This window comes from Phocoena sinus, chromosome 19 (assembly GCF_008692025.1).
Source record: "Phocoena sinus isolate mPhoSin1 chromosome 19, mPhoSin1.pri, whole genome shotgun sequence".
In the NCBI taxonomy this organism is placed as follows: Eukaryota; Metazoa; Chordata; class Mammalia; order Artiodactyla; family Phocoenidae; genus Phocoena; species Phocoena sinus.
The window spans coordinates 15,746,513-15,768,989 of record NC_045781.1 but is presented as its reverse complement, the minus strand read 5'-3'; the positions used below and the strand labels follow the sequence as shown (position 1 = coordinate 15,768,989).

Below are 22,477 nucleotides of genomic sequence, written 5' to 3'. Positions count from 1 at the left end.
ACACCCATCACCTCTCACCATGTAAACACAATCCCTGTCTGTCCTCCGCTGCTCCTTCCTAGCTCCTTATTATTCCATCGCTGACTCTTTAGTGATGATAATAGTGGTGGGAGTAATAGCTGCAGCTTATCCAGGGCTTTCTATGTGCCCAGCTCTGGACTAAGCACTTTAAGGGTCAGACAGCCCTGGGAGAATCAGTCTTATTCTCAGCCTGTCTGCCAGCCTCACTCCCAGTGTTTCCAAGAGCATGGGCCGCTTCCTCAACCCCACGGGCGAGAGCATCCCCCAGCCCGGGGCCCATGGCCTCCCCGACTCCAGAGCCTGTTGCCTCTCCATGGGATGACTCGGTGATGAGTCCCAGTGACCCAAGGCAGTGCCAAGTGGGAGGACCTGGGGTTCCTGGGAGTGGAGAAGCAGGCACCACATTTAGGGACAGAGAACTTGGGGCTCAGAGGGGACACGGTAAGTATGCGGTAGAGGCAAAGCTAAGCCCAGCCTGTCTCATTCCTGAGTCTGGCTCCCAGCGTATTCTGTCATCTCCGTGTCTCAGACCTTCCCCTGCTTTTCGAAGCCCTCATTCTTCTCTGGATAGAATTAGTTTGGATTTTGCTCCGGGGCCATGTAAGGGGCAGAGAGCGGGAGGAAATCTGAGGCCTCCGGGGTTGGTGATGGACGTCCCAGCCCCCTGATCCTGCTGCTTCCCATTCCCGCGGGGCAAGACCACAGGGCAGGAGGTGGTGTGCATACTCACTGGCTCCAGGACTCCTTCCCACACTTCCTTCGCGGGACACCCTTACCATGGTGTAGAGCTGCCCTCTCCCTTCTCTGTTGCTAATATTTTTCTTTAAGCCAGCTTACTTTCTTAAGTATATTTTAAGAGAATACTTTATATCACCACTCTTAAGTGGAAAGCCAGGCTCACTGGCCCATAAATAGAAAGAACCAGAAAAACAAAGCGAGAAGCAAACAATCGTGTTACATTACAGCTGGCGGCAGCTCCTGTACCCTCTTTGTTAAAAAGGGAGATTAGCAAGTATGAGAGAGGTGTTCCAGGCACACCAGCACAGAAGTGGAGTCTTCCTCTTTACCTAATCAGAAAGCTTCAAAGAGAATTAAGAAAAGAGTAAAATTCTCACTGTGTGATTCAGACTTATTCAAAGCCATAGTCACGAACCACCTAAATTCTCCCATGCCACCGGCAGCCCCATGTTCTACCTTCTGGGAAAAACTACCCTCAGACATCCCTGGACCTGAGGGGTCACCTCAAATCAGTCTTAAGGCATATTTATTAAATACCTGTTGTGAACCAAACAGAAGACTAGGTGCTTTCACATGCACGATCTCATGTAGTCCTCACTATAACCTCGAGAGATAAATATTATTCCCATGTTACAGATAAGGTAACTGAGGCCTAGAGCTGTTAAACAAACATACAAAATCATATACAAGATCATGGTAAAATGGAGCTGTCAGGGCTTCCCTGGTGGCACAGTGGTTAAGAATCCGCCTGCCATTGCAGGGGACATGGGTTTGAGCCCTGATCCAGGAAGATCCCACACGCCGTGGAGCGACTAAGCCCGTGCGCCACAACTACTGAGCCTGCGCTCTAGAGCCCGCGAGCCACAACTACTGAGCCCACGTGCCACAACCACTGAAGCCCACGCGCCTGGAGCCCGTGCTCCGCAGCAAGAGAAGCCACCGTAATGAGAAGCCCGCGCACCGCAGCAAAGAGTAGCCCCTGCTCGCTGCAGCTAGAGAAAGCCCGCGCGCAGCAACAAAGACCCAACCCAGCCAAAAACAAATAAATAAATAAATATGGTTTAAAAAAAAAATGGAGCTGTCAGAATCTGACCCAGGCAAAGGGGTCAGATTGAACTTGGTAAAGGGGACTTATTTTGAAGTAGCCCCTCCCCCACCCCAGGGTCACGGGGAAGCCTGCCGCCCCTCCAGCAGAGGTCCCCAGCAGGTAGTTGCTCTGGACGAGGAGCTGGCCATCAGTGCTTACCAGCTGGGTGGCCTCCCTCAACTCTCTCCCTTCTCTGGGCCTCAGCTTCACCATGTCTAAGGGAGTAATCGTGGGACCTACCTCGAGGGAGGTCGTGAGGGTGAATGAATCATGTCTGTAAGCGCTTAGCCCAGAGTGAACACCCAACAAAAGATGGCTGTGAGGGTCCCGCCCAGACTCCTCTCCCTGTTCTTGCACAATTGCAGAAGCTGCCCTCTCTCTCTCATGCCCTCGCCTGGCTCTCCCTGTCTGGCCCAAGTGCCAGGTCCTTGCTCACCCTCATTCCAAGGCCTTTCCCAAGTCCGCTCAGGCCAATAGGCTCCCCTCTACTAGTTGCCAGACAAGTGTACCCGGCCTCGACCCCTCCTCTGGAACCTCTTAGTCTAGGGGGAGAATGGACATGAAACAGGTAAGTATATAATTACAGCTTGTCACAGCACTGCGAAGACCGGTATCAGCATGCCATGAGAGAGTAACAGAGGCGTCCCTAGGTTCAGGTTGGGTGAGGTTCGGGGAGGTGGGGCACACAGAGGCATAGAGGCAGGGAGGATGCTCTCAGCAGAAGAAGCAGCCCACCAGGCCTCAAGGCAGGACTGAGCCATGCCGCTTTCACCTTTAAGTTCTGGCTCAGCTCTTCTCTTCCAGAAGCCTCCCAGGATTGACCCCCAGCACATACTGATGATCCTATATCTCTTTGGCACTTCCAGGACCCCCAACCAAGCAAGAAAATGGGCATACAATAAAATCAATGAAAGCTTCTACTTTCTGAAAGCAGAATTCCCTTCTCGGAAGGGATTCCTCCAGTCCAGGTGAAAAGATGTCCAGCACAGAGTAGACCCTCAGGAAATGTGTGGTAGGAATGAACACTTCTGTTTTTTGAAATGCATGAAACAAAGGTCTGCGATTTACTAGGAAATACATCAAAAATGTATCGGTACGTGGCTAGATGGCTAGGTGTGTGATGAGTGGAACTGCGATAAAGCAAGTGTGGTCATGTGCTAGTGGTGGAATCTAAGTGGCGGGTATGCAGGTATCCACTGTAAAATTCTTTCATCTTTGCAGTAAAATATTGCCAGGGGAGAGAAGCAACAGATGTGATTAAAATGGTGGCATTCTGGGGACTTCCCTGGCGGTCCAGCGGTTAGGACTCAGCGCTTCCACTGCAGGGGGCACGGGTTCAATCCCTGGTCAGGGAACTAAGACCCCGCAAGCCACACAGCGCAGCCAAAAAGGAAAAAAAAAAAAGTAAAAAGTAAAAAATAAATTAAAAAATAAAACTTAAAAAAAAATGGTGGTATTCTACAGATAAGGAAAAACAAGGAGAACATAAAGTGCCAGGAGCATCACCTTTACTGTGCACGTCAGGCCCCTCCCCTCCCTGGTGTGTCATTTAGTCCTTATTGATGCATCGCTTTGTGTTTGTTTTCATGTTCTGTTTATATACCTCATCTCCCCACGAAGCCTGTAAATTCCCCAAAGGGCAAGAACGCTGTCTCTTATTTCTGGTCCCACGGTTGATGGAATTTTGGAGCTGGAAGCCATGTTTGCAGTCCTCTCCTGCAGACACCGACCCCCCTTTATATGGGAGGAAATGGTGGCCCCTGGAGGGGCAGGATGCGGCCTACAGGAGCACGGTTCTGACTGGAATGTAGGTGTCTCAGCGCTCAGGCCCGTGCTTGGCAAGTGTTCTAGAGACGTTATAGGCGACTGTGCAAGGTCAGGTTCCGGCAGTAGACAGGCCTGCTGCTTTCTCCTGGGTTGCCCCCGGCAAGTGCCCTGGCCCCTCTGAGCCTTAGTTTCCTCATCCATACAATGGGGATCATAAGGGAACATACGGAAGTTCCCACTTCTGCCTGTGGGAGGCTTAAATGGTTACAGAGTACGCACAGCCCTTCACACAGTACCTGGAAGCTACGAAGTGCTCAGTATGTAGTAGTTGCTATCATTACTATTCTATGTCACTATTCCTGTCCTTGTAAAGAGGCCTCCTGTCATCAGAGTGGCTTCCCCCCTGAGCCTTCGGCCCTCGTCCCCAAGAGAGGACCTCCCACATGTACCTCTTTCCTCTCTCCTATTCACTGAGTCTCCTCCTTACTGATACTAAACAGGAGAGAGACCTCTTCGTTTTCAGAATATCCTCGGTAGCTCTTAGGCTGTCTCTCCCTCCGCTTATTGTGTGTCCTTAGTCATGTTTCTTCACTTGCGTGAGCCTCCATGTGATTTTCTATAACATGGGGCAATAGCAGTACCTCTCGCCTAACTGGATGGCTGGGAGGATTCAGTGAGGTCATGCAGGGAAGGCGCAGGGAGCCTCGCATGCCTTGATTACGCAGTACACACAAGTTACTATTGATATCCCTTTGGTGCCACAGTCCTGAATGAGGATGCTACCCCCTTGGGCTTCACCAAGGTTCCTGCCACTTTTTCCCTGGTGCTTCTGCCCCCGCTACTGGCCTGGAGGGGCTTTCCCTGCACGAATTTCCTCCCAGTGCTGAGCATGAATTTTGCACTAGTGAAGCATGGCTCGTCCCTGTAATGGCCCTCTTCCATCGGATCAGCCTGAAATCTCCAGCTCAACCCATCCTGTACATCGGACCCCCCAGCTTCTCCGGTGAAGAAGCAAGAGGAGGAAAGACAAGCCTCCCCTCCACGAATCCCTCCTGAGGGAGCACAGTGAACCATGATGAGAGTACGGTGTGTTGTATTTATCCACAAATCTCAGTACAGCCCCCTAAGGGACTCCAGAAATCTATCCTCCTGCTTCCCCCCGGCTCCTTCAGGTCATTTCAGCTGATATGACAACAGGAATGTCAGTCTGTTCAACAAGGCCAGTTCATCAGTTTAGGGAATGATGTTGGTGAGGATCTGGAAGAGAGAAGGAGAGAGGGGGTGGATGCAGGGCACACAGTCGCAAGAACTCTACCCTCATGCACCCTAGAGAGGCGGGAGGGAGACTGACTACTCTAGCTCCGGAATTGCTTACGTTCTGGGGAAGAACATACGGAAGGCGGCACCTAGATTCAGGAAGAATAGGGAGACAGTCCTCCCAGGCAGAGGTGCCAGGGGCCTCTATAGGGACAGAGAAGCCTGTGTGTTTTGCCTGAGAGGATCCCCTGCCACCTCCACAGCCCGGGAACAAACAAGGGTGTGCCTTTGGGTTCCTGGCACAGTCTTAGGGCTGTTACACACCCTCACCCTTTTGCCCCAGGCTCAGGCATCTGAATGTACTAAATGCAAAGAGAAGAGCTAGGACTTTCCTTTGGGCCCAGAGGGAGGACCAGCATCCCACAGGAACCTTTCTCCTGGGCTGGCGGGGCAGGTAGGTTGCTGTCAACCAGGGAGAGGACAGAGCTACAGGTTCCCGCCACCCAGCATGTTGCCACAAGGCAGCAGGGACAGAGCAGCGGAGGGATGCACAGAACAGGGACGGAGTCTGACGGGAGATGCCGCGGAGAGGGGACAGGCACACAGAGGGGAGGGTTTCAGCAGCCCCTCCCTTCCTGGCTCTGAGATGTACACAGGCCCCTGGAGGACTTTTGTGCCTCAGTGGGAACGGAAAGCGCCCGAAAGATGAAAGCAGGATGTGAAGGGCAAAAAGCAGTGAGGAAAGGAAAACCAGAGCTGGAAAATGGGTTGGATGGTGTCTGCAGAGGCTGAGTGTCTGCCCACAGTGCAATTGTGAGTGAACAGGCAATGGGAAGAGGATGTAAGAACATGTCCCAAGTAGGAAGTAGAAACCACGTGGGCACTCACCTTCCACAGAACTGAAAGGTCAATGAAGGGCTTCTTGACCGAAGCCTGAAATTCAAGGACAAGAAGGTTAGTCCCCAGCATCTGTCGCACCAGCCCTCCTAGGAGAGCCTCCACGCCACCGCCCCCCACCCACCCTGTGCTCACGAGACTTACTCCAGATGTTAAGGTTGTGGTTGCAGCCCCTCCGTTCTGGTGAGTGAACCTGACTTGAGGATTGCCCTGTGGATGAAGCCCAGGCTGTCATTACACGCCCCCCCACAAACCCTAAGGGTCTCCCAAGTTCCTTTTCCCCAGTGGCCAGCTTCCCCTAGGGCGACCGGGGCTGGGGCAGAAGGCATAGGCTAACCCCCTGGTCCTCACTATCCACAAAGGAAACCCATGTTGCTGTGGGAATTCTGTGAGAGATGGGAGGAGAAGCCAGGAAGAACGTCTGCCCCTACTGGTTAGTCTTCCCTCAATTCCCTTTTCTTTCAGTTAATGAGATGTTCTCAGTCACTGAGAAGGGGCCCAACTGGAAAGGGAACCCAGAGAAGCCACGCAAATACCAGGACCATAGTATAACCCCAGCCCTGACTTCAAAGCTCCCCCTTCTACACACACGCTAACCTGATCCCTAACTCGGGGATCCCTGTCCTTAATCCTCTCCCCACTCAGCAGTGTCTCCCCTGCCGCGCTGCTGCTGCCAGCCTCAAATCCCCAAACAAACAGCCCTCTCTTGGTCTCTATTTGGTGAATCCTGGCATCTAGCTCAGAGCCCCTCCTTCACCCTGCACACTTTCTACATAGTTTCTTCCTCCCCACCCCACGCATCTCTGGTTCCGTGGCTGGTAGCCCCTGTAGCTATGGGCTTTGAGGCCTGGGCCGGTCCTCAAGATGGTGTCCCAAAGAGTCCTCGTGGAGACTGGGGAGTGGGGACCTGGGGCAGGCGGGAGTCAGCCTTCTCCTGTTCCTCCTTGGAGCCTGTTATGCTGTGTGAGCTTCTGCTTGCCTCTCCTGGGCTCCAGTATCTATTCCCCCTATGTAAGTGGGGATCAGATATCCTCCAGAAGGCCTCCTCTGGTGGGGCGGTGTGGAGGAAGAGAAGGAACTCCGACCTGTGATTCTCCAGAGCTGTGTGCTAGCCACATGACCTTGGCAAATCCCTTAAACCTCGCTGAGCCTCCGTTTCCTTACCTGAGAATCAGGGAGTCCTCACCCCGACTACCTCTGAGGCTTGTTATGAACATTAAACAGAATAGGGCTTTTTCTCCCAAAACTATTCGTCAAGCTCAAGCTGATGCTCTGGGTTTTCTCAACACTCATTCTCTTCGCACCGTAATAGATCTTGGCCTCAGTAACTGCTTCCTGTTCCCCAGGAGAGGCTTCATGTTCCTCCCTTTAGATCTCCTTAACTAGGAGGCAGCCCCCTGAAGGTGGGGCTGGGTCCCATTCCCATTCTCTGATACAGGGCTTTGCAGATAAGATGGCTTAATCCTTCTGACCAGCTGACCACCAGCTCCTTAGTAAGGGAGAAGGAGGACACGGTTACAGAGCTGCCCAAGCTTCTTTCACCAAATGATAGGGACCTGGGTGCCCCAAATGTCCCAAGGGTTTAACCTCTCCCTCCCCCAACACCCTTCTCCCCATTTCCCCACCCCTGTTCACCTACATTCAGCAGCTGGTTGGCTTCCTTGCCGGCTTGGTTGGTCCCATCATGAACAGTCTGATGCAACCCGTCCTCCTCCTTCCCGGCCTCGCCAGCAGCGTGGTGGACACCTTGGCCAAGTTTCTCCACTTCCTTCCCGGCCTCGCCAGCAGCGTGGTGGACACCTTGGCCAAGTTTCTCCACTTCCTTTCCAGCCTGACCGGCAGCGTGGCTGACCCCATGGCCAAATTTCTCTGCCTCCTTTCCAGCCTGATTAACTCCATGATGCCCCGCTTGGACTATTTTTTCTCCCTCTTTCCCAGCCTGCCCTGCAGCGTGGCTGACCCCTTGACCAAACTTTCCCACCTCCTTTCCAGCCTGATTAACTCCATGATGCCCCCCTTGGACTATTTTTTCTCCCTCTTTCCCAGCCTGCCCTGCAGCGTGGCTGACCCCCTGACCAAACTTTCCCACCTCCTTTCCAGCCTGATTAACTCCGTGATGGACCCCCTGGACTATTTTTTCTCCCTCTTTCCCGGCATGGTGGACCCCCTGGCCAAACGTCATTGCCTCACTTCCTGCCTGGTTGACCCCATCGTGGACCCCCTGAATCACTTTGTTTGCCTCCTTCTCAACCTGTCTAGTAGCACTGTTGACCCCATGGACAAACTCCTCTGCTCCCTTTCCTGCTTGTCCGGCGACACTGTTGATTCCATGGGTCACCTTGTCCAAGTTGTGGTTGAGCCCCTGGACGCCCTTGTCCAGCTCCTTACCGGCCTGGCTCCCCACACTGTTGAGTCCACTAAAATCTTTCTCCCTTCCAGCTTGAGGGACCCCATTATTGATGCCTTCCAGGGCCTTGCCCACCTCTCTCTCTGTATTGCTCAGCCCTTTGCTGATCCCTTCAGTGACCTTCTTAGCGGGGTCAGCACCGGCCGCCCGTCCAGGCAAAGGCTCCAACAGCAGCAAGAGGAAGCAGGAGCTGAGCAAACCGGCAAGATGCATATTGTTGGGGAAGTGGGGAGGATGCAGAGAGGGGCCAGGGAGGCAAAGCTACTATTTATCCTCTGCTTCCTTTCCTCTGCTCCACCCCTCATGACTCAATGACCCTGTGAGGCACTGGCTTGATCTCCAGTCAGTGAGGTAATTCCCAGGGAGATTTGGGGTTGAGCAATGAAGAGGAGGAGGAAGAGTGGGTGAGTCATGAATGGAGAAGACTCACATGGCACCTTTGCTCCTTGCCCAGCTCAGGCCCTCCACCCCAGAGCCCAGATGTCTGCCCTTCCAATCACTTCCCCTTGCTATTCCTCACCCACTATCCAGGCCTCCTTTCTCCCAACTGCACCTTCAGGCACCCTCCATCCCTGGGACCCAGGCCTGGTTCTTCAGCATCTTCACTCCTCTCGGGGGACCTAAGGATCCAGTTTCCCCAGCAGCAAGATTTTGGAAAGGTGGGAGGCACAGTCACGGGGTGGGGAGCAACCCCGGGGAGTTGAGGGAATCATCAGACCTTGTTCTTGCTGTTTGTTGTTCTTGTTGACCCCCAACGCCCACACTTCTTATGCTCCGGCCTCACGGGTCTTCTCCCTGGTCCTCAAACACACCAAGCTCATTCCTGCCTCATGGCCTTTGCACTTGCTGTTGTCTCTGCCTGGAATGCGGAAGTCAGATCTTCACAAGGTGGTTTCCTCCTCACTCTCTTCTTGGCTCAAATGTCACCTTCCCAAAAAGACCCTTCCCTGGCCGTCCCACAGCTATACTCTGTAATATCCTCCTTTAGTTTTTATAGCTCCTACCACAATCTGAAATTATCTTATTTTATTGTCTGTCTCACCTATCAGATAGTAAACTTCCAGAGGGCCGTTGTCTGTATTGATTATTGTCAGGCCCCCAGCTTCAAGAACATTGCCTGGGGTTCAGTAAACACTTGAACAAATGGATGGATTAGAAGATGCCAGGGGAAGAAAGTCCAGGCCTGAGCCTGAGTCTCAGAGGGTGCTGGAGGGAAGGTTGCCTGTATCCCCAGAGCAGCACAAGGTCCCTTGTTGAGGGTTGCAGATTTTGGAGCCAGGATCACCTTCTTGTCCTACCTCCCAGCCCTCGGGCAAGGGCAGGGGGCTGACTGCCATGAGCAGGGGCAGGACGCAGTGTCTCCTGAAAAGCCAGTTGAGGCAGTCGTGGGGAGGGGCTGAAGACCCAGGGCAGCAGAAGACTGTCAGCCAGAAGCTGGGCTGAGGGCCAGGAGCTCATCCCTCCTGCCCTCCTCCCCCTGAGGCCTCCTAAGTCCCAACTGAAGCCTCAAGTGTTGACATATTGGCAAGGGTTGGAGAGGGAAACAGCTGAGAGTGTGGCCTAGGTGTGGAGAGGGACATCAGAGGGAAGGGCAGGGGGTGGTTGGTAGGTCTGTCGTTGGTAGGTCTGTAGAGCTAGTTCGGAGGGAGCCTGAGACCAGAAGGATAGGGGCCGGTGGGTGGGTACAGTCGGGTGCAGGGGTAAAAGATATTTGGGTTTGGGTGCCAAGAGGAGAGCCTGGGAGAGGGGATGGTGGTGGGATCGCTGGTGGAAAGGCCAGGCACAAAGGAATGTGTAGGGTGTGAGCAAGTGGGGTCAGCAGAGTTATATGTGTGGGTGCCCAGGTGTGACGAGAAGCTGCACGTGCTTTCAGGCTTTGCTCAAACAGGGGTGACAAGGCTCGCTCCCCTTGGAGGACCCAAGGTTCCATCCTAGATCCTGGACACTTGGCTCCACCCAGAACCACCTCCCAGACCCAGAGACCCAGAAGCTTCTGCCATCTCTAGGTTCTGTCTACAGAGGGTGGCTAACTGTGCCACCCCTCCAAGCTTGAGCTCACCAAATCTGTTTCCCAGTTTCACGGTCCAGGGACAAAGTCAAATCTCTGGGCAACCTTAGGTGTGACTCTCCTGCCCTTGTCCAGCACCTGAATGAGGGAGTTTCCCATGCCAGGAGATTGCTGGGTAGGGAAGGGTGAGCTTCAGAATTCTAATCCGCCCCGAGATTCAGAGGTGGGATTTCTCCTTCGAAATGTACTCCATGTCTCTTTTCCACCTCTCTCTCTGCCCAACCCTACCATCTTCTGTCAGCCTCCGTCCCTCTCCTCAGTGCTCCATTCCCATTTGCCACTATTTGATTCAGGACTTTGGCATCTATCTCCGTACATGAGATTAGCCTGGAGTTGTCCTTTCTCTGTTGGTTTTAGTAACGTGGCTGTGCTGTTTCCTAGAGTGAATAGAGGAGGTTTCAGTAGCTGAGCTACCACAGCGCCTACAAAGCATGCAATATGCGATGTGCTCATACACGGTGGGCTTGCCGCTCCACAGGGCCTCAGAGCACGTGCCCTACCCACAGCCTCTCAGCACAGGGGCTGCTACTTGGCTTCCCAGCTCTGCTTCGGCTCTGCAGCAGGTCCTGTAGAATGGCAAACATTTGTTCCCCATGCTTCAGCAAATCTTGCCCATAAAATCATCGGGATCTGAATCAGCCTTTGGGGAGATACATATTAACTCCTCGGTTCTTCTCTTGTTATTGGCCTACTCAGATTTGCCATTTCTTTTTGTACCAGTTTTGATCCCTCATATTTTCTACGAAAATTTTAATTGCATCTAGCTTTTCATATCTATTCTTGTAAAGCCGTACCAAATTGGTCCCTTTTCAGTCCTGGTTTTATTTGTGTACGCTTTTCCCCCATCTTGATTATACATGTTAAATTTGTCCCCCTTTGTTCTGTTTTTTTGGTCTTGGTTCATTGAAATCTCCCCAGCTTTACACTCAATTCATTTTCAGTTCCACCTTTCCCGGGCCATCCAAGCAGGAGGGCTTCACCCTTACTCTGTGCCATGGCAGGTGCTTAGCAAACTCAGTTCTCATAGAGGTCTGGGGAAAGAAGAGGTTATGTCATTCTGCCCCTTCTTGCTTCCACACCTCTCTCTGGAATGATGACTCCTTCCTGGCCTAAACCCCACAGCCCCTAAATCTTGGTCACAGCTGTGTGCCAACTGGCCCACAGCAGGTGAAGGTGCCCGCCTGTGTGTCACAGATATGCAAGCAAGCCCCCACCTCCCATGCTTTGGGGGACAGGAGCCATCTGTCTATTTGTTCTTCCGCTAATGTTTACTGAAAGCCTGCTTTGTGTCAGGCACAGTTCTAGGAGCTGGAGGACCAGTGGTGAACAAAACAGAAAAGAGTGGGCCCAACAGGGAGACAATGAACAAGTAAGTCAGTAACTTGATCATGGAAAACTACATGAAAAACCATAAGGAAAAGAACAGAGTGCTGTGAGAGGATAGGACTCGGGGGGTGCTCTAAGACTGGAGACCAGAAGAAACCTCAGGAGGTGACATTTATTCATTCATTCTGGTACTAGTTATTGAGGGAGTACCTTTCAAGTGCCAAACATTCTTCTAGTCAACAGGTATAAAAGTGAGGAAGGCATGGGCTTCCCTGGTGGTGCAGTGGTTAAGAATCTGCCTGACAATGCAGGGTACATGGGTTCAAGCCCTGGTCCAGGAAGATCCCACGTGCCGCGCGGAGCAACTAAGCCCGTGCACCACAACTACTGAAGCCCGCGTGCTTAGAGCCTGTGCTCTGCAACAAGCCACCAGAATGAGGAGCCCCCGCTCGATGCAACTAGAGAAAGCCCATGCGCAGCAACAAAGACCCAATGCAGCCAAAAATAAATAAATTTAAACAATTAATTAATTAATTAAAAAACAAAAACTGATTTTCTAAAAAAAAAAAATAGTGAGGAAGGCAGACAAGCACTCCCTAGCGGGCAGAGACAATTGGCAAGCTAACGAATAAACAGGATGAATTTTAGAGAGACATGAGCTGCGTGGAAAATAAAGAGTGTAACCCTAGAGCAGTTATGCACATTGCAATATTTAACCCAGGATGGGAAGTCAGACAAGGCTTCCCGGACAACGGGCAGACGGAGGGAGTGGGGGTGATGGTGATAGTGACGGAGAAAGGAGAGAACTTTAGATGCGGAGTTAGGAGGGCCTCTCAAAGGGCGGCACCTGAGGGAAACCAAGAGGCAGCCAAGGGAAGACCTGGGTAGGACTTCCAGGCACAAAGAAATAGCTAGGGTAATTCCAGAAGAGGGTCCAGACCGGCCTGGAGCCGGTGTGCCCAAGGAGAAGAAAGAAGAAAGAAGACAGCAGAGAAAGGGCTTTGAAGACCAGTGTAAAATGTTGGATTCCATTCTAGACGCCAGGGGTGGGCTTGGAACGGTGGTACACGGCCACAGGCCTCGACTGGGAGGGGGCCTTCGCGCCGCCTCCTCTTGTGACGTCACTGGACTGTGACGTCACGGAAAGACGCTCCAGCTCCTCCAGCCCCCGAGCCCCCGTCTCGCAGTAACATCGCGGCGGGTGCCGAGGCAGCTGGCTGGGCCATGAAACCTTAGGAGGCCATGTCGAAACGCGACGTCACCCTCACCAATGTCACCGTTGTCCAGCTCCTGCGACAGCCTTGCCCAGGTGAGGGAGGCGGCGGAGTGACCCCGGGGAGGGGAGGAAAGGGCGGTCGGGGAGCTCCTGTAGCCGGGTCTGAGTACCTGACGGCGTGCGGCGCACCAATAGTGTCCACCGGGAGCCGGGCAGGAGGTGCGGGGTGGCCTTGCCTGCCGGGGCTCTTCCATCCGGAGCCGCTGCCCCTGCTCCCTCCAGCCCCACCCTCCTCACTATCGGGTTTGCCGGCAAAGTGGTTTCTACGGCGATGGTGGAGGGGACGAAGACTCCCGCCCCCAGGTTGGGTTTTGCACCAATAGCGCGGTGGAAGGGTAGAAACAGGGGCCAGGAGGGAGGCCGGAGCCGGGTTTACGAGGGGACACCTCTGAGGACAGCCGCTGGTTGTTGAAGTACCTGGGCGAGCGAGGTTTCACATGAAATTGACGCTGCTGCGAAAGAGCCGCTTGGGGATCGGTGGACTTTGTCCTCCCTGGACCGCACAAAGCGAGGACACTTGAGCCCGCCAGGTGCCGAGCACTTTACAGGTGTGCGCTCAGTGAAGCCTCACAACCACCTTTGAGTTCAGTGTTTAGTGTCCCCATTTTACAGAGCGGCCACCAGATGTAAGAGGACACGAAGCACGTTTCTGGGTCTCAGCACGGGAATAGTGGAGTTGGGACTCGGAGTCCCTTGCTCGCCCTACCTCCCCCGGCCAGAGGTGCGCGCACACGCTCCAGCCAGACGAATCCAGGCCTTCTGGAGGGCCACCCCATTCGCTCCCGGCCTCCTGCCTGGCCTCAGGCGAGGCAGTCGGCGGCCTCAGCACCGCAGGGGTGGACGTGGCCGACGTGGGGCGGGGTTTGGGCGGGGCTCCAGGGTCCTGGAGACCCTGCTAGACGCAGCAGCAAGCAGGTTAACAGCTGTGGGCCTTGAAAACCCTTCCTGCTTATCACTCGCTCAGTGATCTCGGGCCTCGGTTTCCCCACTGTAAAGCGGGTATATAGCACATACCTCGCAGGATTCAGTGAGCTGATGCATGTGAAGAGCTCAGCACCGCACCTAGCCCTTGGTGGCACCCGGGAAATGGGAGCGACGTTGTAATTGGTAGAGAGCACACCCGATCCAGTGTTTCACCTACGGGGTGATGCTTCATCACTGAAGCTCCTCCGGGCTCTTCCTTCCCAGCGCAGCAGCTCTCCTCCAGCCCAGGTACCCCACCCTGGAGCAAAGGGAGAAGGGAAGGCTGGGGGAAGTTGTGAGAGAAGGGCCACCTGGGTTTTCTTTTGAAAGGTCACTGAGTGGGCTCAGATCCCCACTCTTCACCCATATGGACAAATCTCCCCTTTTCATGAGAACCCCCAGGGATACAAACATTCTTAAGGTCACCAGTAACCACCAGTAAACACTGACTAATACCTTTATGAACTTGTAGTGCTACTGGAAACACGCACAGCCCAGCCACAAGGCCTGTGGCAGCCTGGAGAGACCAGGGAGAGAGACAGGTGGGCTGACCCCCAGCTCCTAACCCCACCCCCTCCAAGGTGCCTTTGATTCTGGTGCCAAGCGCAACTCCTACCTTCATCCTCCAGGCTCTCTCCAATCCCTTCCCTCTCCCTTTCCTCACGAATACACTTCATGTCAGATTTTCTCCCCTCTATTAAAATCAGCACCTACTGGGCCTTGAGATCTCACTGACTCCTTACAGTAGCCCCCAGGTGGAGGGTCAGATGTGACATCAAGAAACAGGCCAGAGTTTCATTAACTTGCTCAAAACAACTCAGCTGGCAGGTGGCTGAGCCAGAGCTGACATCAAGGCCTGACCCCCGGCTTGAAATCCTCTACCAGCTAGGCCCCTGACTGCTGTCTCCACCACGCTTCTCCTCCCTACCTGAAGCCCTCATCTGTAGCTCAGGTGGCACAGCTTCAAGCACAGGTGCTCCCAATGCAGCATGGGTGTAGATCTGTGTGTCCGGAGAGGCAGAAGCTGATATGGGTTTCCATTTGTTTCATATATTATGAAAGACATGTGTTTCCTAAACTTCCCTGAGGGTAAGAATCACCTTGTTGGAAACAGGATTCCTGGGCCTCAGTGCAAACCCAGAGTCAGATTTCCCTAGGAATCAGCCTCCCGGTGATGCTTACCAGAACAGTCTGGGGACCACTGGACTAGATCAATTATCAGGCAAGTCTGGAAATGATCTTTGAAATATTAACGTACGTGGAATGTTTCCTAGACTCTAACATAAGCACTACATGTGTCACTCATTTAATCCTCACAGTGACCCTCTGAGAGAGGTACTATTATCATCTCCATTTTACAGAGGAGGAAACTGAGGCACAGAGACTATCACCCCCAAGCAATTGTTCAAAATATATACCCACTGAGTTAGAATCTCCAGGGAAGAGGCCCTGGCATGGATATTTTAAAACAAGCCCACGCCCTGCTCATTCTGTTGATCATGTCGGTTTAGGAAACACTGGGCTATATGGTTGGCCGCTCAGGGCCAGGAGCCAGCAGCAGGTTCTGGGTGGCAAAGATGGCTCATTCTGTCGCAGTGATGGTGCGGCTCACTGCCCCTCCCCCACTCCCAACAGTGACCAGAGCACCACCCCCTCCGGAGCCCCAGCCAATCAAAGAGCAAGTCCCACCACCTCCACCTCCTGCACCTAAGAAGGTTTCTGTGGTTCGGGAGCTGACTGTTGGCATCAATGGGTGAGTCGCCCCGGCCCTTGAGCCATTCCTGAAGCTTTAGGGCCCGGCCTCTCCTCGGTTACTAACTGGAGCATTTCTTCATGTCTCAGCAATGCTTTCATTCTGCCCATCCTGGAAAAACACAGGGATAAGGTAAACAGGGCTCCACCTTCAGAGAGCTCACATTCCGGTGGGAAGTACAGTAAGACTGAAGAGGGCAGTGTTAGGCCGGGGAACTCAGGGAAGGCCTCTGGGAGGTGACACTGGAGTAAGGCCTGAGTGACGACTGTGCAGCAAGCAATGGCTGTGGGGCGTAGGTGGCAGCTCAGTGTAACAAGGACGGGCAGGATTTCAGCATGGCTGGTGTGGCACAAGCAAGGGAGAAGAGGGAGGGCAGCGGAAAGCTGGCAGGGGCCTGGCGGACCGTGGTAAGGAGTCTGGACCTGGCTTTACTGTTAGAGAGTGGTGGAGGTTTTCAGGTCAAGAGATATAATCTGACCTGAAGTTCTACAAGATCCACCCAGCTACAAGGTTGGGAATAGGGGTATAGGACAGATGGTCAGAGGAAGCACAGAAAGCAGTGAACAGGCTGGTGAGGTCAGCTGGGCAAGACACCGGCCCACACAGGGACGGCTGCCTTCTTCCCCACCCAGTCCCCTTGAGTGGGACTCTCCTCTGTCACCCCCTTCCCCCTCATCCCCTCCTCTGCGTGCTGGTTGAGGATGCTGAGGACAACCCCTCAGCTTTCGTTCCTGGACAGATTTGGACGCATTGGTCGCCCGGTGCTGCGTGCCTGCATGGAGAAGGGTGTTAAGGTGGTAGCAGTGAACGATCCGTTCACCGACCCAGAATACATGATGAGCAGCAGACAAAGGGCAGGACTGGGGAGAGTGGGACCAGGGTGGGGAAGGTGTTCAGGGGAGCTCTGTGGAAGGCGCTCAGCTGCCATTTGGAACCGTCACTGAAGTGGGGACTCCCTGGCAATGCTCGCTCCCCGTCCAGCCCAAGAGTAGGAGCCATTCTGTCTCCTGCAGGTGTACATGTTTAAGTATGACTCCACCCACAGCCGATACAAGGGGAGCGTGGAATACAGGAATGGACGGCTGGCCATCGGTAACAATGAGATGCGTCTTCCAGCGGTAAGGGCGGCTGTCTTATGCAAGCCTGCAATATACTAATGCAGGGGATGTAGAGGTGACTAGAAGGGGATCCCAGGTTCTCACATGGGGTTCATAGCCCCCCAAATTGTGTGTGCACACGCCTCTGGGTACTGGTTTGGAGAGGGGGCCCATTGTACTCAAAATACTTATTTAACGCACATGTGCGTGTTTCCTCTCAGGCATGTCCGCTCAACCTGTCTAAAACACAACTCTTGATTATCCTTCAACCCTCAAATCTATTCATCTCCCTGCCCAGGAAATGGCATCACCATCTAGCCAACTGCTCCCACTCAGTTCCTACATAGGAGCCACAGAGACCTTTTCGAAACATCACCTGGACCTGACTACTCCCCCACTTAAACCCTCCAGTGGCTTCCCATCACCCCACCAATAAAATCCCAGCTGCTGATGGGGCCTCCCACCAACTATATGCCCTGCTCCCCAGCCTTCCCTTGTCACCTCAGCGACACTGGCCACCAACCTCCCGGGACCCTGCACCAGCAGCTCTTCTTAAAACCCACTTCACATAGCTCTCACTGATACAAATACTCCTTCACTGAAAGATACGTTTAGAATCTGTAAGTCAAAAGCAATAACACTGGATGTTTAATAAGCTTCAAATACACTTTCAAAATACCAAAAAAAATAAAAATGGGAAACAGTAAACCTACTTTATCTTTCTAATGTAAATTATCAGCCACTGCCGGCCCTGTGGCTGCCTCCAATTTCCAATTTTACACACGCTTGCACACGCACACTTGTGAGCTCTCTCCAGCCCCAGGCAAGATCTGCAGCCTTCCCAGCACTCCTCCCAGCAGGTCCACTCTCAGCCCCGCTGTTTATTTGTGGTCAGGGGTGGGTGGAGGTGGGGACTGGAGAGTCAGTGAGAATGGGAGAAGCTGCTTGACCCAAATTTGAAATCATGACAGCAAAAACAATTCCAAATTCCAGCAGAGCAGTCATTACTCAGACACACTGTATCCTTTCCTTCCTCAGCCTAGGCGCCATCATTGCTGCCACCTGGGGTATTTTCCCAGCGCTGCCCCGTCCCCACACAGCCGCCCCCTCAGTGTGTGCCCCGCTCAGGTGCCACCTTCCCTGGTGACTGCAACGCGTCTTCCCCCTTCCCCACTGCTCTCCATCGCGCCACTGCGGATATCCTCGGATATCCTCCAGGCCGTCAGCACGAGCTGCGTTGCTTGTGTGTGTACTTTGCCCCGCTCCACCCTTTCCACTTGGGTGACCCTGGGCAAGGCAATGAACTTCCCCAAGCCTGTTTCCTCAGCATACCCACCACAGCCACAGCAGGGAGCACGGCCAGAGGCGTGTGGGGAGCACCGGGAAGGGCTCACGCAGCCTCCTGGCAAGGAGGGCCCTGTCAGCCTGTGGCACCCCTGCTGCTCTAGCACCCACAGGCACAGGCCCTGGCCCGGGGCAGACTCAGTACTTCCTTGAAGAATGAACAGAATCCTCAAAAGAAGCCCCTGGGCAGGAGGGCAGGGCTCATGACAGCATAGGGGAAGGGGCTGGGGTCTCCAGGGGCACCGAGTCTCTGCCCCACGCCCGCTCAACAACTGCTACAAAGGAATCTGTTGAAGTGCCCTTCCCCCAACTTGGAAGGCAGGAAATGAGGGGGGCATCAGAGAAGAGCTACTTGGGCCAGATGATGACGTGTGACCTGACATTTGACCAGGGAGCATGAAGAACCATGTGTGGTGGCCCAGGGAGAAGAGAGGAAGCTGCTCATTCATTCATCCCTAGGGCCAGCCTGCCTGTGCTCCCAGGCAGCTCTGCCTCTACTCTTTTCAATTCTGTCCTGGCTCTTCTGAAAAATGCCAGTAATAACAGTACTTACCTCAGGTCATCAGGGTTAAAGGAGTTCAATACAGGTAAAGCACTCAGCACACAGGCACATGGCAGGTGTTCAGTAAACATGTGTAGAATGGCTAATAAAGAAAAACCACACACACACATTGACTGAACCCCTCTGGAGGGAGCAGACCCAGCCTTGCTGCCATGGAGTGCTCTAGAAGATGAGACAGACACTAACAATCACAAAAGCAAATACTGCAGTTGTGATAAAAGCTGAGGGAAAAGATTAGTATAGAGTTTACCCACGTATTGTTCGTTTGCTAAAGCCAAGTAGAAAACAGCAATAGTAGATGTTTAATATATTTCAGACACAAACGTTTGATATCGAGTGGAAAATGTATATTGATAAAACAAGAAACAGAAAATCTCCTTTACCTTTCCAATATAAACCACTGCTAGCCCCAGGGCCGCCTCAAGGCTTCAGACCCCTGGGAGCTGCTCTCTGGATGTGCTGTGTGTTTTCAGGGACTTGCCTGGCCTCTGGCAGCAGGATCCCTGTTGCAGGAGCTGAGTAGTCAAGAGAAGAAGGGCTAGGAGGGCTGTGATGAAGTTGCCAGGGCTGAAGCCAGAAGCAGTAGGGCAGGCCTCACCCTCCTGGGGTCTACATCCTGGGCAGCATATGTACTAAGGGCCTGACCTGGCTGGGAGTAGTCTAGATGGTCCTCCAGGCGGGGCTTGCGGCCTGAGTTGGGGAGGTGGCGGCTTGTACCCAGACATAGCAGGTACAGTCAAGAAAAGTGGCCCACTAGGGGGGTTAGCGATGAGAGGCAAGGCCAGCAGGGTCGGACCCATCTGGGGCAGCTAGGGGTGTGTGGGGTGAGGGGAACAGACGGCCAGGCAGGAAGGTGTCTGGTCAGCCTTTCAAATGGTGAAGGCCACGGACTATGAAGGCGAGAGACTGACTCACGGTGCTACCGCCCCTCCACAGCAAGCAGCCCAAAGAAATCCCCTGGAAGTCTGTCGGGAGCCCCTTTGTGGTGAAGGCCACAGGCGTGCACCTGTCCTTAGAGGAAACTACAGTAAGTCGGGGACAGGTGCCCAGGGCCGCCCAGGGGGTGTGGCCCTTGAAGCACCTCATGACACCTGTGAGCCTTCCCTAGGCCCACACCGAGGCAGGTGCCCTGCGTGCGGCCATCTGCGCGCATTCTCCAGAGGCACCCACGTTTGTCACGGGGGTGAACGAAAAGGACTATAACCCCGGCTCCACGAAAATTGTCAGGCAATGGGCAGCAACATTCTGAAGTGTGTGCCTGGAGGACAAGCCAGCCTGCGGTGGGGAGGAATCCGACTCACCCTCCCCACTCCCACTCCCACTCCCACTCGGCCCCTGGTGCTCTTTTCACATCAATCCACTTCTCCTCCCCAAAGTCTTAACAGCCGTCTTGTTAATGTTACTCTAAAACCATCTGTTAGAACTGCACGGCTTCTGGAGAACATGCTTGGGGAGCTTCCCCCAGCTGCACCTCTGGTGCCTCGTTCGGTCTGACGGCATCCCTGATGCTCCCTCATCCCCAGCCTGACTTTTCACAAAACCAAGCCTGGGTGCAAACCCTGAAAGGAGGTAAGGGTGGAAGGGTGGCTCTGCGACTCACCTCACAGTGCCTTGCACACCCGGGCCATTTCAGCAACGCATCATGCACCACCAACTGCCTGGCCCCCCTCGCCAAGGTCATCCATGAGCGATTTGGGATAGTGGAAGGGCTGATGGTGAGCTGGGGAGAGGGGCTGGGGCAGGAGGCACGGCTGGGAAACTGTACCTCTTCCTCCCATACTCGCTTAGTATGTGGGGTTAACAGGGAGAGGCAGGCTTGGGGACGAGAAGCCCACCAGTGGTGAAGCCTTTTAAACTCTGGACCCTGCCTGCATGTGCCCCTCCTGTGACGGTGGTGGAGGCCCCGCCAGCCTCCACCCCTGGATCACCACCCTGGGCCTGGGAAAAAGAGACGTGGGAGCTTGGGAGCAAGAAGGCCTCACCTCGGCCCTCTTCTTCCCCAAGACCACAGTCCATTCCTACACTGCCACCCAGAAGACAGTGGACAGGCCATCGAAGAAGGCCTGGCGAGACGGACGGGGGGCCCACCAGAACATCATCCCGGCCCCCACAGGGGCTGCCAAGGCTGTGGGCAAAGTCATCCAAGACCTCCAAGGGTATGAGGGCATGAAGCTGCAACAAGGGTGGGGGGTGCAACCCAGGAGGACTGGACTAGCCCCCAATTCTTGAGGTGTCTACTGAGCGGAAAGCAGAGACAAGGCGGAAATGATGGAGAAGTCCCTGGGTTCTGACTCCCGCCCCTGATGTGGGATTCTCCAGGAAGCTGACTGGAATGGCGTTCCGAGTGCCAACCCCAGTCGTGTCTGCTGTGGACCTGACCTGCCGCCTGGCCCAGCCTACCCCGTACTCAGGCATCAAGGAGGCCATAAGAGCAGCAGCCAAGGGGCCCACGGCTGGCATCCTTGCCTACACTGAGGATGAGGTAGGGGCTGAGCAGAAGGGACCCTGGGAAGAGCCCTCTGGGAAGGGAACGTGATTTTCCACTTGCCAAGGAGCTTTTTGCAGCATATCAAGATAGGAACTGCAGGGCTGGGAAGGTCAGCTCTCCCCTATCTCAGAGTCTTTGCACTTGCTGCCCCTTCGGTCTGGAAAGCTTTTCCCTCAGGTGGCCACATAGTCTGTCCTCACCTTCTCCAAGTCGCTACTTCAACCTCTCATCTCAGAGAGATGTTCTTTTTGTGGCCCTTTTCCTTAGCTGAAATGTCATTTCATAGTCACTGTTGGCCCTGCTAGCATGTACACTCCAAGACAGCAGAGACTTTGGGCCTTGTTTTTCACTTCCATAGCTCCAGCCATCTTCCCAGCGCCTGGCACATAGCAGGTGCTCGATATATGCTTAGTGAACAAGACAAGGGCTCCCATTTCTCAACACTTGCTCGGGGCCGGCCACAGCCAGATGCCTTCCCTGTGAGGAATGGGTATCACATCTCTTTGCTCCCAGTACTGCCAGTTCTGTCCGTCCACCTTGGTGCTGTCTCCCTGCTTTAGCTCCTGAAGGTCCACCCTCACACAGCTGCCAGGATCTCTTAAAGAAATCAGATCACATCACCCCCAGAGCTGAAAACCTTCCTGTGGCCTTCCACCATGCTAGGACCAAACCCCCAGGGCCTTTGTGCTGCAGTTCCTTCCACCTGAGACCCTGCTGAGGGCTGGAGTTGACCAGATCCTCCTAATCATCCAGAGCCAGACTCACTGCCTCCCCTCAGGGAGGGCCTCTCGCTGACACATTCCACGTGCATTTTTCCCCGGAAGAGATGTCTGTTGGTGCAGCATCAGAGGCTGTTTGCAGTCTGTATCCTTTGGCCAGTCCCCTACCTGAAAAGCCCCCATTTGTCTTCCTCATACCCTGTCCCCAGAAGCTGAACAGAGGGGGGCTCCATGAAATACTGTAGATGAATGGATGGACAGTGTGCCCACGAGCCTGAGCTCCTGGAGGTCCCTGCTCTACGATCCACGCTTATCTTTGAAATTCTGATGGCCGGGTCGTGTCCACGGACTTTGTTGGCGATACCCATTTGTCTATCTTTGATGCTAAGGCTGGCATCGCGTTCAACGACAACTTCGTGAAGCTCATTTCCTGGTAAGGGGGAAGAAAGGGGTCAGAGAACGTGAAGGGAGGCTGGGGGTGGTCTGGAGGGATCCCCTGAATCCCCTCCATCCCTCCCTTCCCAGGTACGACAACGAATATGGCTACAGTCGCCGAGTGGTGGACCTCGTCCGCTACCTGTTCAGCCGAGACAAGTGAAGCAGGTTGGCCCGCCTCAGTTTCCCAGTGCTCCCGGCCGATACCCGTCTCTCCCGTCTCCGCCCTCGGCCCCCAGGAAGAAAGAGGGCGTCCCGCGGGAGGGGCCAGC

General features: G+C 54.0%; 2 protein-coding genes across 2 annotated transcripts; one reads left to right on the top strand and one right to left on the bottom strand.

Annotated features, from left to right (window-relative positions):
* Positions 1-4,709: 4,709 nt before the first annotated feature.
* On the bottom strand, positions 4,710-8,387 carry SBSN (suprabasin). The gene is made up of 4 exons (XM_032614624.1): positions 7,407-8,387; positions 5,912-5,977; positions 5,759-5,803; positions 4,710-4,870 (listed from the first exon to the last, which is right to left on the bottom strand). The coding sequence occupies exons 1-4, from the start codon at positions 8,385-8,387 to the stop codon at positions 4,847-4,849; spliced, it is 1,116 nt and encodes a 371-aa protein (XP_032470515.1). The 3' UTR covers positions 4,710-4,846.
* Positions 8,388-12,793: 4,406 nt separating this feature from the next.
* Positions 12,794-22,368, top strand: GAPDHS (glyceraldehyde-3-phosphate dehydrogenase, spermatogenic). Its single transcript, XM_032614800.1, has 12 exons — positions 12,794-12,877; positions 15,443-15,560; positions 16,300-16,395; positions 16,573-16,665; positions 17,530-17,547; positions 19,500-19,590; positions 19,672-19,790; positions 20,197-20,278; positions 20,568-20,719; positions 20,883-21,044; positions 22,105-22,203; positions 22,296-22,368. Exons 1-12 carry the CDS (start codon positions 12,811-12,813, stop codon positions 22,366-22,368), a joined length of 1,170 nt encoding a protein of 389 aa, XP_032470691.1. The 5' UTR covers positions 12,794-12,810.
* Positions 22,369-22,477: the final 109 nt, after the last annotated feature.

Bases quoted from the DNA above. Each gene is read 5' to 3' on its own strand.
- GAPDHS (XM_032614800.1), top strand. From the start codon at position 12,811: ATGTCGAAACGCGACGTCACCCTCACCAATGTCACCGTTGTCCAGCTC. The intron at 16,396-16,572 runs GATGAGCAGCAG...CTGTCTCCTGCA, and splicing joins TTCACCGACCCAGAATACAT to GGTGTACATGTTTAAGTATG. The intron at 20,720-20,882 runs GTATGAGGGCAT...GGGATTCTCCAG, and splicing joins GTCATCCAAGACCTCCAAGG to GAAGCTGACTGGAATGGCGT.
- SBSN (XM_032614624.1), bottom strand. From the start codon at position 8,387: ATGCATCTTGCCGGTTTGCTCAGCTCCTGCTTCCTCTTGCTGCTGTTG. The intron at 5,978-7,406 runs GTAGGTGAACAG...CTTCATCCACAG, and splicing joins AAGCCAACCAGCTGCTGAAT to GGCAATCCTCAAGTCAGGTT. The intron at 4,871-5,758 runs GTGAGTGCCCAC...TCTCTCTTCCAG, and splicing joins ACCTTTCAGTTCTGTGGAAG to ATCCTCACCAACATCATTCC.